This window comes from Diorhabda sublineata, chromosome 4 (assembly GCF_026230105.1).
Source record: "Diorhabda sublineata isolate icDioSubl1.1 chromosome 4, icDioSubl1.1, whole genome shotgun sequence".
NCBI classification, from domain to species: domain Eukaryota; kingdom Metazoa; phylum Arthropoda; class Insecta; order Coleoptera; family Chrysomelidae; genus Diorhabda; species Diorhabda sublineata.
The window spans coordinates 38,614,675-38,633,068 of record NC_079477.1 but is presented as its reverse complement, the minus strand read 5'-3'; the positions used below and the strand labels follow the sequence as shown (position 1 = coordinate 38,633,068).

The 18,394-nt window shown below is 31.8% G+C and overlaps 2 protein-coding genes across 4 annotated transcripts in view; both read right to left on the bottom strand.

Annotated features, from left to right (window-relative positions):
* Positions 1-916: 916 nt before the first annotated feature.
* LOC130443440 (probable cytochrome P450 6a20) lies at positions 917-14,098 on the bottom strand. 2 transcript variants are annotated; one of them, XM_056778061.1, is made up of 8 exons: positions 9,988-14,098; positions 7,161-7,403; positions 6,500-6,672; positions 5,321-5,483; positions 3,897-4,216; positions 3,527-3,719; positions 1,897-2,139; positions 917-1,198 (listed from the first exon to the last, which is right to left on the bottom strand). In XM_056778061.1, coding segments are annotated over exons 1-8 (1,503 nt in total). In that variant the 5' UTR covers positions 9,989-14,098; the 3' UTR covers positions 917-1,031. The 2 variants fall into 2 exon arrangements, with proteins under 2 accessions (XP_056634039.1, XP_056634040.1); XM_056778062.1 differs by lacking the exon at positions 9,988-14,098 and adding an exon at positions 7,908-8,078.
* A 117-nt stretch (positions 14,099-14,215) lies between these two features.
* Positions 14,216-18,394, bottom strand: part of LOC130443441 (octopamine receptor beta-2R) — a 158,330-nt gene continuing 154,151 nt past the window's right edge. For both annotated transcript variants that reach the window (XM_056778063.1, XM_056778064.1), the window contains one exon: positions 14,216-18,254. In XM_056778063.1, the coding sequence (XP_056634041.1) occupies positions 16,843-18,081 (1,239 nt within the window). In that variant the 5' untranslated portion in view covers positions 18,082-18,254 and the 3' untranslated portion in view covers positions 14,216-16,842. The remainder of the gene's footprint in view (positions 18,255-18,394) is intronic.

Genomic DNA, 18,394 nt, shown 5'->3' with positions numbered 1-18,394 from the left:
ATCAAATAAATTATCAATCGACGAAGATGTGGCTAAAGTTCGACGATGTTGTACTGCAGCTTTGGTATTTCTCGTGCAATCATTATAGCCATTAAATACGACAGTAAATCTGAAACATTACCAACTTCTTGAATCGTTATATCTCAAAAACAGTGGATCATAGAAAAAAAGTACTAATACATTTATTGTAGATAATTTTATGGTCTACAATTTTTTCCTACAATATCGTTATGATAAAATTCACCGTTTTGCTGATAATCACGAAAAACCTATTTTTTGACGTTTAACCTAAAATTTTGCAGCAATTTTTCTCATGTCCAAATTGACGTGAACTATATGATAAACGCGTCTGATAAAATCATGTCGTGGACTGCATCGATATTTTCGGGGACTGACACAGAAAGTGGCCTTCCCGATCGGTCATCATCTTCAATGGAAAATTTACTTCTTTTGTAGTTTGCAGTCAAATTTTTCACGGTCGCATACGAAGGACATTGATCACCAAGGTTATTAGGCATCTCTTCGAAAATCTGCTTACCTCTTAACCCTTTAAAATACAGGTACTTGATGATGGCTCCATTTTCACAATTTCGGTGGACATCTTTTTTTCTTTCAAGCTATTGCTCGTAACTCTGGTTTACTTTTTTGACGTCAAACTTTACACTTACACTTCTAATAAGTTATTATTCGTTGCTATGGTAACGAAATAATTCGTTTATGCGTAAGAACAATAAAAACGTGATATGGTACCAAGTGATATGGATTTTCTATTGAAGATATTTATTTTACGGGTACTAAAAAATAGCGGGAGTCACACACACACCTATTTTTCTTTTTCCAATGATTATTGTATATTTCGTGAGTATGATAAGGAAGGAGGTCAAAGGAAAGGTCAAATTTATTTAAATAAGAACGATTTATCATTGAAATTCATCTACTTATAAATCAAAATGCCTTTTTTACAAATATATGTCTAATTATTGTCTTTCTTCATAAAAAAAAAAAAAACGTTTTGTGAACATCATTGTTTATCATTTTATCTTTTTCAACCTCAGAAATATGGTTTGTCTCATTTTAGTAACGAAAGTTAGTTCATCAAACTCCAGGGGTAATTTGGTATTAGGACTGGCATATACTTTGAAATCTTTCAATACAGCTACCACTCCCAAGATGACCTGCATCAAACCAAATCGAGCACCTGTAAAAAAATAACAATTATCATCTTTTGATTAGTATCACTTTACGATTATCATTTATTGGTTGAGAAAATTAAGGTCGTTTGAAATAATGAAGTTGTGGGTGTTACTCGAAATATTAACATTTATAATCGAGCATCAAGAATATTTGTTCTATGTGGCAAAAAACTGTCATCAATATAGATAAATGTTAGATAAATTCGGATGGATATTCAGTTCGCGAATAATAAATAGAGAAAAATGTCCTCCGATGAAGAAATGATGGATTGTACCTTACAACAAATGAAATAGGTTGCTGACGCAGCAGCACAGAAAAAAATAAGCATCCCCACCTAAAAGCTATTGAATTATATAGAAAGTTATGCGAAGAAAAAACCGGTTCCGAAAGTGTACTCTTAGCATATTTTGGGAAACAAAACAAACAAAAAGTATATTGATGAAGACGTCAATTTTTTTCTCTCTTAAAAATTATTAAAAAACTGAGACGGACTGAGGCAACAAGGTGGGCTAAGCCCAAAACTATCAGCCTAGTTAGCCTAGAACTGGTCTAGGCTAACTAGATACATACATCCTCGTAAAGGACAAGGAAACATCTCAAAATAATTTCAACGTGTCAAATGTAGTAAAATTTGAAGCCATGTACACAAAATACAAGAAATTAATAATTTATATATGAATACGTTAACTGTTGGATGTTTACCAATACAAATTCTGGGTCCATCTCCAAAGGGATAATATCCTACATGCTTTTCATTTTTATCGGCAAATCTATCAGGGTCCCATTTCGACGGATCCGGATAATAATCCTCATCCCAATGATATCCAAGAACTGGCAATAGTACATATGTGCCTTTATGAATGGTGATATCAGTGTTTTTGAATGTATAGTCCTTAACACATATCCTAGTCATATTTGTTATTTGAGGGTATTTTCTTGCAGATTCTAAAAAACATTGAAATAATTAATGGCAATATCAGCGGTAATTTATTGTAAGCAGAATAATACAATAGTAGAATAATATTAATTTCAAGATGGGAATTAAAACGTATGGTTATGAATAGGTTTTTATATTTTTCCGTCCTCAATGATGCCTCATGATACTTCTTGATATTTAGATTGGGTCAAATCATATATAGAAGGTCACATCACATTATCACCTCTAAGGTTTATTGTCTATGAGAGCTGCTCTCATCTTAGGAGCATCTACAGTTTGACTCCTACATTCACCCATTGTTCCATTACCTGGGATAGTTTCGAGGAGGGCAAGTGCTTGCTTCTACATTTTGTTCGTCAAGAACATGCTTTGTGTTGGATTGTAATGGCAAAGCAATTTGTAACAAGGTGATATGGATTATTTTTTCTTTCCAGTAGAACTTTTATTCGTACTTTTCCAGCAAGATCTAGTCTCACTAGGTACTTTAAATTGCAGCTGATTACCATAAGGTTTATATGTTCCGCAAACACTTTCTATATTGAACCAGACCTAGAAGAATCCGCCAATATAATTCTTTCTCATCAATCCCGAACACCTTTTAGTCGATGACCTAGAAACCCAATGGTTTAGTAAACGAAGTTTATATATAGTTCTTCCAATTGCAGATTATAAAAACCCTTGCCATACCGTCGGGAAAGATACCTCATTTTAGAAATTTATTATTCTTTAAAAGACAATCGAATCATTATATATCGGAGGGCATTATAAACCGTTATTTAGATAGATGCACTTAATTATAGTCTTACTTGAAACTTGGAAAAAATAATTTTATACTTGCTACAACTGAATATTAAATTATAAAACGTAAATAGACGAGTAAATTGTATCTGCCTGAAAGTGCGTTTGGTTTAAGCAGGGTACCAGACGTAAACTGAGCCCTTTTTGTACCCTATTCGTTTTTTTTTTCTGGAAAACAAAATTTCAAAGCAAAAACCATGAAGGAAAATGAATTCTTTGCAAATAACAAGAAGTAAAAAACATTTCAATTCCAAAGTATCTTTATAAATAATAATGGTAGACAGAATCGTCTGAACTAGAGTCATCATTTGTTAGAATTATGAAGGGTTGTTACTAATTGGTGGCAGGCTAAAGGAGCCAAACTTAAAGAATCGTTAAGTAGAATACTGTCGGTGGTTTTCCTTTCCTTTCTAACACGTGTTGCACCTATACTTGAATCCGAATAATATTATTTAGAAGACAAAGCACCTTTTCGTTTCACCATATGAATTTTTATGAATCTTCATAATAATAATACATGTCTTACAGGATTGTGTAAGTTACCAGAGGAATTTTCTGGTATGTGATATATACGAATTATGATTTTTCAAAACTTACCATCGAATATTTGACGTAGATAAGTCAATTCACTGATTGCTTCGTAAGTAAGTATCCCGTCATGTCTTTTTAACACCTGATTTATTTCTTCTCTAACTTTATCTTGCACATCTTGATGCAAACCTAGTTCGAATAATATTAAAGTTGCGGATCCAGATGAAGTTTCGAATCCACCAACGAAAAATAATAATGCCTACGAAATTTAAATTGACCTCAGCGATGTTGCTTAGTGTTTTTACTCATAAATACTTTATGTACTGGCTCGCAAAGAAAATTATTATTAAACTTATTTATTTCTATAAAATTTTCTGTAGTATGAAAAATATTGTTTTTTACACATAAATAATGGTAAGCAATCATATGTATTCACCTGTGATGTCATTTCTTCTAAGGTAAGCTCAATCCCAGATCGTTTCATCTCAATCAGAAGCTGTATGAAGTCTTGTCTTATAATATTATTTTTTTCTCTGTAGTCTAGAGCTTCTTTCATGAATTTCAAGTAAAAATCTTGAATGTAAGGTTGTATGTTCGATACACCCATTTTAGCTGAAAAATCTGGGTAACAAATTGTTAAAAAGAGACGCACTTGATCTAATATGGTGAAATTAGTGAAAATCTTCCTTCCCAGTTGCCTGAAAATTGCGTCAGATCTTTTAAAGCTGTTTGCTTCAACTCCAAAAACAACCGATCCTGAAATAAATAGAAACGAAACGAATTGAAATAATAAACAAAAACATGTTACATAAAATAATTAGAAAAGTGATTGGATGTAATCAAATTACTTTACATAGATAATATTGATTTTGTATTTAGATTAACTCGACGTCAGAATCAGTATCACTGACCTTTCACAAATCACAAATACTATTAGGAAATTATTGGTGGTTAGTTAAAAAGTTTTCACTAGTAATTTTTACAAAAATAAAGATCATATTTGATATGCAGATAAAACAAATTCGGAATTTCAAAATTGTATCTAAAAGAATGTACCACTTAATAATATTAATTGGCAGAGTACAGTTTTGGTCAGTTGAAACGCTACTGGAAACCATGTCATGAAAGAGTAGAGCTGAGCTCTAACCAGCTGAAACCAGCAGCCTCAGGAATCAGTCTAATGTGGTGCCGGATTGAGAAGCTAGTAACGATTTACTGATAAAATAATCTAAAAACTTGATTGTGTATTTCCAAATTTTCCAAAAAAGTTTTGTTGTTTGGTAGAGAACAGAAATTCAAATTAAAAAAGAGATGTTATTAGTCAATATACTCCAGTAATATTCTAGTTTATACCATCAATTCATGAAGTAAGCTTTCAAGGCTGCTGTCACCTTTTCAAGGTCATACCACCAATAATAATCTAAAAATTCTTATTTTCTTGTATTTGATTCCGATTCAAAGAGTGTTTCAATTGAACGTTTTTTTTTGTTGAGATCTGACCTGACCTTTTTATGCAGTTTTATTTTTTTCTAATCTAATGATGACCTTTTAATATATTTACTAAATACTGAAATATTCTATGTGTTGAATCTCAAAATATTATTAAAACCAGAGAATTTATCAAACAAAAAAAAAACATTTCAATATTTTTTGAGCGGATAAATCTAATAAAACTTTTATTACGAAATCAGAAGTTTATAATAATGAAATGATGAAATTGTTGAATGATAAGACAACTGTTAACAAACCTAACATAACAAATCGAACTCCTACTAAAAGCTGAATTACAGAGTTACCAAATAATACCGATCTATGGTTTGATTTTAAAAACCTGCTGAAGTTATCAACAGTACTACTTACCAATCACATCTGTTGCATAACAAGCAAATGTTTCAAATATATCTAAGTCTTTCTCTCCGTCACCGTACGGATCCAGAGTGTTTCTTAAATCCTGACTGCATTTAGACATCGTTTGAAAGAACTGCTTCATTTTTGCTGAAGTAAACATTACGGAAAATTTGTTCTGAAAATGATGTTGGAATAAATGGATTTAGAAATCATTCATTATCATCTTCGAGGAAAAGAAGCATATAATGCAAGGAATACTTTAATATCCACTTTATTCTTGTTTATAAGAACACGACAACCTTTCGAACTCTCGCAAAATTCCTCATGAAACGATCTTTACTTTATAATTACTGTTTATACAAAATCTCGAAAAAAAGGTCTGGTGATATAAGGATGGATTTCAAAATGATTTCTGATAGTGTTTATCCATTAAGAAAGATTTTGTTCAAGCTATAAGTGAACATTGGAAACATTTCCACTTAGAAGCTTTTGGGCAAATTGCCTTTGTATGTGGATTTGTCAATGCAGAGATAAACACCCTAATATTTTTTCAGTTGTTTTTGCCCCCTTGCTTGGGGAAACTCATTTCAAAAGCTATCGGTTCTTAAGTGTCGAAAAATAAAATATTTGGGGATGTGATATTAATGCTTGACCCGGAGGAATTGATAACCCCCTGATATGTTCCCGTCAGCCATTATAGACGGTTGTAAAAAGTATAAGAATAATTGTAGGATATAGATAAACAAAAAATGAATAATACTTAAAAAACTGAAGATACGATTATATGATGAAATAAACTAAAAAAAAAAAAATGGGATATATAATTTGACAATCGTTCAAATAAAAGCTGATGCGATTTGTGCTGAAAGAATTCAAACACGGTGCTTCAAAAAACGTCGATAAGATCGTGACAGGCAACGGAATCATGGATCTGTGGATATGAACAACAATCGATAGTAAGGGTCTTTCAAGACGATCCAAATCCAACAAAAGTGGTTCGCACTTTAAAACAAATGATCACCTGGTTGGACCACAAAATCTCATGTATAAGAAAATTAAAAATGAGTTTCTTCGCATACTGTTATCTATAAAAATCTTATTATCATTGGCGTTTGTAGAAAACAGTATAATTTGACGATAAAAAATGAATGAGATGCATTGAAAATATAACGAAATTATAAACGATCTTACTCTAGAAGTTTTCCATTCTTCTCCTCTTTGAGATAAAATGTGCACAGATAGTGGATCTTTTTTACTAATATATAGTCCTCGATCCACGAAATATTGAAAATCTTCTGTTAAAACATCTTTAGCGTAGGACGGATCAACAATCACTAAATATGGATCTAAACCTATATATACTCCTGAAAAAAGTACAATCATCTTTAATCATAGTTTTCGATTCTGGGAGGAGCTGAAGAAAACCATCGAACTTCTCTTCTGTGAGTACGAGGTAATATATAGGCAAAGACTGCGTTACTTATATTAAAAATTTTAAAGCCATAATAGGTAAGCCGCATAGTCCCCAGACAGGTACCTCACTTTGCAAAGTGGTTATTACCTGACTAGTGAACAGTACGGGATAAACAATAGATCGAAAGGTTAGAGTGTTAGCAAGGCAGCTTCAAGGCTTTTGCTCCATAGCTTATTGATCTTTAGCAGCAGGCTGAAAAGCCAGAATGAATTGGGAATCGTCACTACTTGTCTGAATACGTAAGATATACTAGATAAAATAAATGCAGCGTGAGTAATTGCTGCTATAAAAGTTCGTTCTCTATACGTTGTAATTTATATAGGTGTCGATTAAGAACAATCTATTTTAGGTACACTCGCTAAGGGTGAAATAACTTACCTCCAAACTTACATCCCATTTTTTTAAATTCATCGTAGTATCTCTTGGTAATAGCACCTAATGATATTCCTCTAGGTAGTGCTTTCGTATAATTTCCAAATGGAAAAGTTGGCGTCAATTGAACTATTCCTCTGTTTTTCCAATAATTGTATTTATATTTAATATAAACAATTGAAGTGGCTACTAGAGTAATTATTAGTATGATGAAATCGGATAAATAGCTGTTCGTTACGATCATATTCACTAAAATAAAAATATTTTTTATTAATTCCTCGCTTGGAATACCTCAATAATCAATCTCGTATTCGACTGGCACGATTCATATAAATTTTGCTCCTTGGGGGTTTTGTTTTTCGAATCCATAAAAAATTCCGTTTAAATACTTCCCATAAAACTTTGTGATTTCTATGACTGTAGTTATAAGTTTGACGTCTTAATAAATTATTAATGCTGATATTAATATTAGGACAAGGTGATTTGTATATATTTAAAGTACTGCAGGGCTTTAAACTTGTTTTTCTTTTCTCATCGATTTTAAACTGCTTTCAAATTTTTCTCTGGAAATTTGCACTGCGATTTGTTCCTAATTCTTTCACATCTTGCAGCAATACATCCAAAATTTTTACTCTGGTAATCCCCTCTTCGATGATCCTGTTTGTATGTATCATTTTCTAAGAAATTTCGTCAATTTAAACTTGAAGTAAATTCCGAAATCCGAACGTTTATAATATTTCCACTATTACTTACCTTTTATATAAAATATAAGAAATTCAGTGACCAAATAAATTTTGAAATGATAATACACAATTACAATCCACGCGTCATAAACTTGATTGATCCAATTAGAATCATATACATACAACTCATTTAAACTTGATATAATCTACTGCGTAATAAATTGTTTAACCTTCACACAATAATATCTTTTTCAAAAAATAGATAAACGCAACATTTAAATTTATTATATAAGTTAATAATTTGATACGATAGCATAGTCGAGGAAATAAAGAACAAACCTAGAAATTTCTGATCAGTAAGACAGTAAGTAAAGTCGCTGAACACGATGGTACGAATATCGTTTCAATAGGATTCCAAAGGGTTTATTTACAAGTGCAAATGTGGCTTTATGGGGATCAATGCGACATGACTTCCAATGATTGGCGATAAGAATTGAACGAACAGCACTTAGTTCACATAAAAATGACACAATTGCATGGCCTATCTGGCATCTTGAATATGATATTTGGCGAATGCAAAATCAATTAAGGCAATGCATGTGGATGCAGGAAGCATGGTTTACCTTGTAGTCTTGCTTGCAAAAATTATGCATTAATTGTAAAAATATTGAGAATTATTATGCTAGAGAAAATGAAATGGAAAGAAAGCGACGAAAATGAAGAAACATATTTTTTGTGAGAAATGTATCTAGTTTTGTAATGAAAAATGAAAATGAACTAGTTGCTCGAAGTTATACCTGCAATCCTTTGTAACGAAAATCTCGTACACACTTTCTGTCGTAATATTTCTGTTCATCAACTTCGAAAATCCTCAAACCCTCGAACTCTATTATGTTAGGATTAAACTTTTCAAACCGCATAAATTTGATCTCAAGCTAAGTTAATATATTGTGATATTTTTCTAGTTTCGCTCTCGTTGGATCTTTGAGAGCACTCCTCCGATATCATGGTTAGGTTTCAAGCTTTCGAACGCCGTTTGGCAGTCTTCATACCAGGGGAAAGCTTTTGCTTCTTCTGTGAGTCGAAATAGTAGCTCCTAATTTCCTATGAACTCCTAACTTAATGTTTGAGGAATTTAATGGGGAATTTTTTTTAGATTCACTACCGCTAATTCATTTCTCAGTAAATGACCCAAATATTTGACTATATTTTGTAATAAATTCAAATTAAGCTTCTAAATTCTTGAATATGCGTAAATCGAAATGTATTTTTCTTATGAATCCTAATGGTGTAAAGTGTTTGTTAGTAGTGTTAGTTGAAATGAGACAACCAACATAGAGGGTTAGAAGAATTTATTCAAAGTTCTACATATTTCACAACTTCATCTAAACATATGATTGTATTTCGCTGAAATTTGTCAAAATCAGTTTTATGTTGTAAATAACATTTTGTACAGATATTATAGATCATGTTACAACATCTAACATTTACTTAACCAAAATTTTTAATCAACCGATGTTATTTATAGAAATAAAAACATTTATTTATGAAAATTGAATAATTTGAACTTGGAAACAATAACAATGAATCTAATATATTTCAATTTATAAAAACTTCTTTTATTTTTTGGAATATTTATGGAACAAAACTAATTTCCGTCAGTATCTTTTAAAAACGTAGCAGGAGAAGAAAACGAAGTAGATGTCTCAGAGAACGAAACAATGGAAATTATTGAATAATGTAAGAACGATAGAGGACTAAGAAATTTGAAAATAAATATAGGTTTATATATTTGCATGAGAAAATATGGAAAGAATAGAGAACGCCTTCAAAATGGGACAAATTGTGACAAAATACAAAAAAGAACATTAGCAGGAGCTGGAAGACTATGAAAAATCCCATAGAGGAAAGTTCCAATGGCCTAAGCTTGGTCCAACTATGTAGAACTCTGGGCCAAGCCTGGCTTACAAGCTTGGTCGCCAAGCTCATCTGCCAGGGCCGGGCCAAGGTTAAATACCATTACTTATTCATAACATAACTTTTTCTTCTTTAACTTTATTTCATTTCTTTATTTATTTTTCATTTAATATGATTTTTTTTCATTTTAAAAATAAACAAACATAAATTTTTTTACTTAATCTTATTCTTACTGTATTTAACAATATGATAATAATATTATTATCATTATCCAAATTATGATTATTAAACGTTCGTAGATTGCACAAGTCTGTACCACTATCGTTAACCTCACTCACGGAACTGATGTTCTCACTTAAATTATTTAAGCTTTGCCCGTTCACAATTGAGTTAGTTTTTTTTCTCTATTCATTGCGCGCCAACTTTGAACTCGAACATATGCATGAGACATGATTGCTTTTAGTAGTAACAAATAATAAAAAATGTGATAAGAAACACACACACTGAATAAATTAGAGATCGAATTTATGAATTGAGCTGAAAATTTATTGGTTCGATAATGAGTGACAATAAATTTTTATAGGTTAGGTCGTTATGAATAGAGTTGATTTCATAGCTTAGGCGAAGTTATTTAGTTACATAGATTACATTCAAATCAGTTTTAGCAACAAAATATGAATCATTTTGGCAATATATGTCGTTTCTATAGATAGACTTTTTTGTGATTATTCTCTTTTGTCAAAACTCTGACAGATTCATAATTCATAGAATTTCCTTCATAAAGAACTTGTGTGGAAGAGGAACACCAGGCGGGATATTATTTACCATCATTTTGGGAGAGTTCATCCGATTAATGTTTTCGACTGACCAACGTACTTGTCACAATTTATACAAGGATTCCATAACTTATAGTAGACTATCTATTGTTTGATGTTCTATATTTTATTTTAATAGAAATAGTTTGAACATTAAGAACATTAGAACCACAAATTTCTAATCTTCATTCTTCAGCAGTTGATGCCCACTCCAGCTAGCTTCCAAGCTCCAGCTCTATGGTTCATACATAAATAGTTATTAAAATTTAACACAATTACCTATGACATCATATTCTTTTTAACATTATCACTGCACTAATACATAGTGAGAAAAAAGTATTCAAATTTGAATTAATTCTAAGTCCCATACTGTTTATTGAGGATATTCTCCAGTGCGAGCTCATGAAGGTGGTGCCAGAACTTTTCTGTTTTAAACTTACTTTAATAACTAGAGGTATAACATTTCAACTAGTCAATAGTATGAGAATGTTTTTTCATAATCTCAACGTTAAATAAACCTTATTTGTATTCGTTTAAGGCAGGAATTTCCAAACTACGTCCAACGAGCCAGATCTGGCCCGGCAGTGCCACCAATCTGGCCCGCTACAGCCAATGTGTTATTGGTTACTGGGCATATTTACTGGAAAGTACCTTCTACTCTGTAAACAACTTTCATTCTAATAATATTCAATTCCAGACATGCTGCACTATTACCTATAATTTTGTTACTCATTGTGGTTTCATTCTGTAAAGTGAAATTTTATTTTATTTGTCTCTATTTAGTTATTTTTTTGTTTGTTTTTTAGTTTTTACAAGCTTCAAATTGTAACAATTTTTTGAAAATAAAGTTCTCTCTCTCTCTTACTTTTCGAAACATCAAAAACAGTAATGCGATATTTGGAGGTAGAAATTGTAAAATGAAAGAGTGAATTTTTTATGCCACGAAAGTGCTTTTATGGATGAACTTGTGACCTTTGTAATATGGTAGGAAAATGTATACAAATGTCTGCAGCTTTAAGGAGAAAAAGTGAAAGGGAAGATGTTTGGATTGTTATGAATTTGATGATTTTTTTAAAAGAGAATAAACTTCAATACGCCATAATTCTCAATTAATTAATTCTCCGATAATGATTACATAAGTATTCGAAAGCTCAGAGTATATATTGGTGTTTAATTTTTTGGTCCAAGTGCGACTAGGTTTTAATACAACAGTAAAGATCAACATTCTCTTCAAAGTACGTGATGCTGAGAAGAAAACTTATCACCGAACAGTTTTCTAGAGCTATTGGATCGTTAAGGCATCCACATGATAAATATTCAAAATTTTATGTTATGTTATAATTTATAATATATTATATTATGATTTATCATATATATTTTTTGTGAATATGTTCCAGGACTTCTTCTTCTTCTTCTTTAACTTATTGTAGGCCTTAGGCCTGTAGTAACTTGTCATCTTTGACCATGAGATGTTGATGAATCCATCCATCTTTTTGGAGGTCTTCCTACAGGTCGTCGTGTCCTGGTTTACCGTCTCGTACGATATTTGCTAATCTTTCTCTGGTCATCCTTTCAACGTTTTCGTTCCAGGCTCTTTTTACGTCCCCATCTGACTATGTCCTCCACATTAGATCGTGTCTTTTGTCTGTGTTTCTCTTTCTGTTTCTGAGTATTTTCATTTCTGTTTTTCGAACGATGTTTTTAGTTTTGTTGTTGTCCGCTTTTGTTTCTATATGGGTCTAACAATTGAATGTGAACTAATTTTTATATTAAAAACGTTATTTGATAGCTAGATTTTTGTATTGATATGTTCAAATGAACAATAATATATTGTATAAAATTTTTGTTACAATAAAATAATGGTATTTTAAAAATGTAACAAAATTTTCCAACAAAAATATTTTGTTATCATGGATGAAGTATAGTGTTCTACTCGCGTATAATGAGTTATTATTCACTCAGTGATTCATGCAGTAAACTTCCCCTCGTGAATAATAACCTCCATTATACATCTACCATATCAACGATGAGAAGTCAAATGACGGTCAAAAACTGGCAAACCAAGAAAAACTTCAATATATTCCTGCCGATTTGTTTGCAATTTGAATCTTCTTTGCTGATAAATCCTCTATATGCTGTTAATTGTTATTGTTTTCCAGGTTTTCATATTATATAAAAATATAACGTAATTTGACCTCAGTGAAAAGTGACTTATAATATTATGCCCTTACCAAAGCATAGATCAAAATTCAATTTAAACAAGAAATTGACGAAAAATAGTGAATCCACTTCGCAAAATATGTATCCCATAAAATTTCAGAAACTTTGATTTAATCATCTGCAAATCAACAACTTCTGGGTCGTTACGTTAATTGTATTAGATCGTTTTTCTGGGAATTTGTGAATAGAATATCCATGGGGAAATTTTTTCAGAATCATCCTTTGCATCTAGACTCCTTTTTTAAAAGTATTTTATCTTTATAGCGAAGCATCATCCTATTTGTAGGGGTTTCCAGAAGAATCTCTTTTCCTAATACCAATAATTTTTGTACAAATTTGAAAAATTTTAAAAGTTTGTACCATTCATGTGGGTGGACATATTTGTGCCCAATTTTCATGGGTTCTCCCATCATTGCACGGCTGACTTCACACTCCATTTGTCCATTCATCAAAAACTTGATGATCGATTATTTCTAATGACGTTTTTGTTTCATCAATTTGAAGAACATCGCAGCAACATGAGAGTTTTTCCTTCATATGTTTGACATGATTTGGCACAAACAACAACTCCTTAAGAAGACAATCTGATTCCACCACGACCATGTTACATGAAGTATTTCCCTCCACCACTGCTCATATTATGAAGGGTTCAATTTTGAATCTGTAATGTCTTTCATAGAAAGAAACACAAAAATTTACAAAAGACTTACAAGCAAACGAATAGGTATCTTCATTTTGTTTAACAAAGGTTTTTCAATATCCTTTCCATTATTTTCTTACCTTTTCTGGTGGCAATAGAAGGGATGAACATTTCGTCCTGATATAATCGTATTTGTATGCGGAAAATGTTATTGATGTTTACTTATATCGATCAATTGTCGAGTTTAATTTTTGTTTCATGGCAATTACTTTTATCAGATTAAACAATTCCAAAAAGAGAAAACCTAGAGTTGTTGAATGCAATGAGTTAAATCCAATTTTATTATAATAAAATTATTATTATATATTATCATCAGACAAGTCATTGCTTTCAAGCTGATTTGTTTCTGTTATACAGAGTGAGTTTTATAAATTGAGGGTCTTGTGATACGGCCGGTATTATGGTAGTATCTACATTGTTGTCAGATCATTTCTTTTTCCAGAAAAATTATCAAATTTGTTATTTCAATGTATTCAGTTCACTATTTTTCCGGAAAAGGGAAAGATCTGACAACAATGTAAATACCACCATACTACAGGCCAAAAATTTATAAAAATCTATACATAAAATTCACTCTGTATACTAGTAATAATAAATCACTTTCTAGGAATTATATCCACGGGTCGTGTTGTACTAAATAGAAGATTGAGTTATCACTTCGTTGTAAATCGGATAAGTCACTTTTTTAAATCAAAATATAGAATATAATTTTCAATCGGACACAAGTTTTTTTTTGAAAAGCCTATTTATTCTTTTTATTACATCAATGAAAATAGAATGAGAATTTATTCAATACAAAAATTACCTTATACGTAAAGAGTGCAAATAGCGTTACATTTTTTTGATAGTTCTCTAATATCACAGCAAATAAGGTACAAAATAATAAATAATAACAAACATAGTGGCTCATAATTAGATATATTTAACATTAATTTCTTTTTTAAAATTGCTATTCACACTTCATATCGAAACATATATTATTCAATAATTCGAATTAATCCTACATTTTTTGGCAATTTAAATATGTACAACACTATAAAATTACAGCTTACACTTTATACATGTCAATAGAGGCTATACAGTTTGAGAAAATCTCAAATATTAAAAATTAAAAAAAAAAAACAGCACCATAGATTAAACATAGATTCAAAAATGTACAGATGCGGTGGGCGTCAATCAATATATGATACTTGTTAAAGTTCTAGCATAAATGCTAATCTCCAATCTCTAATTCAACTGAAACCAATCGTCATTTAGGCCAAAATTCCACCAAAAATATATGATAGATATAAATACAAGGTATATCCAAAACGTTCAACGACTCCAAAAGAGACATTGTTAAAAGGCAATTACTTTTAATGCCAATTGAGGCAATTGCTTTTTATATTTTGTTTTGTTTCTTCTCCAATACTTTTCATCAAAATCCCTCGACATACCTCATGGAAAAACACGTTATTCGTCATATTTTCACAGGTGAATGTTAGACAAAACAGAAAAGCTGTTTGTTGAGATACTTTGGTAAAAAATGATCTCCAAAACCAATGCAGCTTTTGTCACAAGAAGATCAATGATGGATTTGTAAGAGTAATGATCACAGTGGAAAATCATGTACTCTAAAGGGAGTAAGTAAGTAAGGGGCAGTGAGATGATGGTTTAAACATTTGAGCTTTGAGAATTCAAAGAAATAACAGAACAAGACGAAATAAACTACCATCCAACGTAGTTTCTCGCCATGGTTTGAAAAAGTTATTATATGATAAGTCACGCTACACTTTTGAATGCGAGGAAATTTGTCGTAAAAATTGTGTAGATCTCCATAAAAACTTGATAAGATTGCGACTCAATTAGTCGATCAGATTTTTTTCATTATAATTCAAATACCTTAGGAAAAAACTGTTCTCATAGAATAGAAAGTTATTGAATTGGCTTTTTAAGTTCACAATACCACTGCACAAACGCCCACAATTACACTGTCTGACGCGAGTTTCGATAACCAAGTTATCATCTTCAGAGACTAAAGATAAACTGAAGGAATACTTACCTTTAGTCTCCGAAAACGATTTAAAGATTTCATTTTGTTTTTGCCGTCATTTCACAATTGTTGCAGTACAAGAAAACAAAAACTTTAATAGCTTAATCAAAAGAAATCCAAAAGACAAATATTGAGGTACGTTGTGTTTCTCAAGACCTTAAATTAATTTTGCAATAAGCTTTTTGGTAACACCACCGTCTTATTGGACGAAAAAAGTAATTGGAATATATATTTAGAAAACTAAGGCATATATTTTCGTCATAATATTTATTTCGAAACATTTCTTTAAAATTCCAAGGACATTGTATGAAAGTACATAAAATGATCTCGCATTTCCATGTAGAGAATATCTCAAAACATTAACAGAACACAAGAATGCAATTATTTTAGATCTCTTCTTCGGTCCCATACTTGTCCTTAGTTGATACTAATAAAAAACGTTGGCATTTCCAAAACCTTTGAATGTAAAAAAAACTCAAGGACTTTGATCCTTGTCTCTACAACGATTCTCAATAAAAGTGTATTACAGAAAATCCGCAGTGGCGGGACAATCTTACATACTTGATTTCGATCGCGTTTTGTGGAAAAACGACCGGTGGTACGGTAGAAATTTAGTGAACTTTCATTCTATGACAACAATTTTTTTCTTAGCGTTTCCGCATTCGAAGTATAATCAAAAAACTAACTCTTAACTCAAATTTCGTTTGCCTTCCGCCACTCTTTTTCCTATAAACAAATCTGTTCTCAAAATGCATCTTAAAATTAGTTTATCATGTCGATGTAGGATCCAACCCGGCCGCATCAATTACTATTATGCAGTCATGTTGTCATGATCTTAATAGCATCTTCAGGGTGATCTTAAGAGATAAGTCAGTATTCCACGACATCTCACGTAACTTAATATGATGAATGAGTATACGTTAAGAGCTCATCGAGCTATCAATAAGTTTATGACGACAATTTCTTCTTCAGAATTGATAATTCAAACAACGATATGCATAATTTTCTTATACAACATTTTTCAAGACATAAAATGAAAAGTGTGTTTGTTGTGTTGTTTTTATTTTTTGATTTATCGTGTCCTAAAAAAACTATCAACAAATAACGTGTTTCCATATAGAAATAGTTGTTGACGTTTCATAACATCACTACATTGTGATCTGAATTTTTAATTTGAAAGTAAATAAGGAATCCTTTAAATTTCGACGCATCCGTAACATCTTTTATCTACGATTCAAGTAATAACCTAATTCACACTAGCAGCAAATACACCACCTCTTTAAAAACTAGTGGTGGTGAGTCTGCTGCTAGTAACATCTACTCAGAGAGTCGAACCAATTTCGGAACCTCTTCTATCGTGTTTAAGGTAAGTATCGGAAAAAACGCTTCTCACTCTATCGTCGTTTTTCATGGAAGGTCGTCTGGGATCTATATAATCAAGGTCTGAAGGAGGCCTCTTACAAAGACTACAGAACGCACATTGTAAAGTGTTTTTGAAAGCTTCTCGAAAGTCGCGGTTGAAATAAGCGTAGATGATGGGGTTTAAAGCCGAGTTGAAATATCCTATCCAAAACATTACAGTAACTACAGCCTCGGGACAGCTGTCGCGACATGAATCGCAGAGGTATACCGTATCGTACCAAATAAAAAACGGTGCCCAGCACAGCATGAATGTTCCCATTATGATACCCAATGTTCTAGACGCCTTGTGTTCTCGCTTCATTTTAGACACATTTCTTTCTTTCGTGGGTGTATGATGCAAATCTTGATTGATATCGTGTTGCGTGAGAGTCTTTGATGACCCACCGGAATTGGAAAGCATGTCTCCGTTTGTATTGTTCTGATGGAGGAGTAGAGCAGCACCTTGTCTATTATAAAGCTCCCGTTCTTGTCTAGTCGCTTCTCTAAATATGGCCAAGTACATGAATATCATAATGGTACACGGTATCCAAAAAGATATACTACTGCTAATTATTGCGTAAGGTTTATTCACAATGAATTCGCATTTGTTAGGATTTTCACTTCTCCTTTTTTGTTGTTCCGATGTGGTGTACCAACCTTTGAATATTGGCAAAAAACTAATTATTGCTGGACTTGTCCAAGTATTGAGTATCATAAATGCTACAACATTTTTCGTCATTGTCAGAGGATACTTAAGAGGCTTGACTATGGCATAATATCGATCAACACTTATACAACACAGATGTAGAATGGACGACGTAGAAAAGTAAACATCCAAAGAGTTCCAAACATCACACATAAAGTATCCGAATTTCCATTCATCGTAAATTTGTACACTCGCATTAAAAGTCATCGCGAACATGGCTACCAACATATCTGCTAAAGCTAATGAAATCACATAGTAATTCGTTATAATCCTTAATCTTCGGTGTCTCATTACCGAAACTATAACCAAAAGGTTCCCGAAAATGGAAGCTATAATAATTGAGCCCATGATGGTTGCTTTTAGAGCCAATAACAAGTCATCCAGCCATGTCGTTTCCACTATCACTTCAGCCGTGATGTTGGAGAAGGTGAAATTGTCGTTTAGGCCACTCATTTTTTCATTCAATCGATACAGGTGCAGTTTTGCCTTGCTGCTGGATAAATTGTATGAATTACTCTATTGGGAAACATTATTCAAAGTTATGGTTGGTTTTACGGTTGGATTGTTCGATTGCCTATAGTCTCTCCAACCAAATGTTTCATCAAAACTATTGGACCCGACGGAATCTGCAACAAAGAGAAAATTTACATTAATTAACTTCCTTAAGCGATTATATAAATTAAAATCATAACTGACTCATATTTTAATCATTTTATTCGTAACGGCAATAATAATAATAATATATGGGGAATGAGAACATTCATTC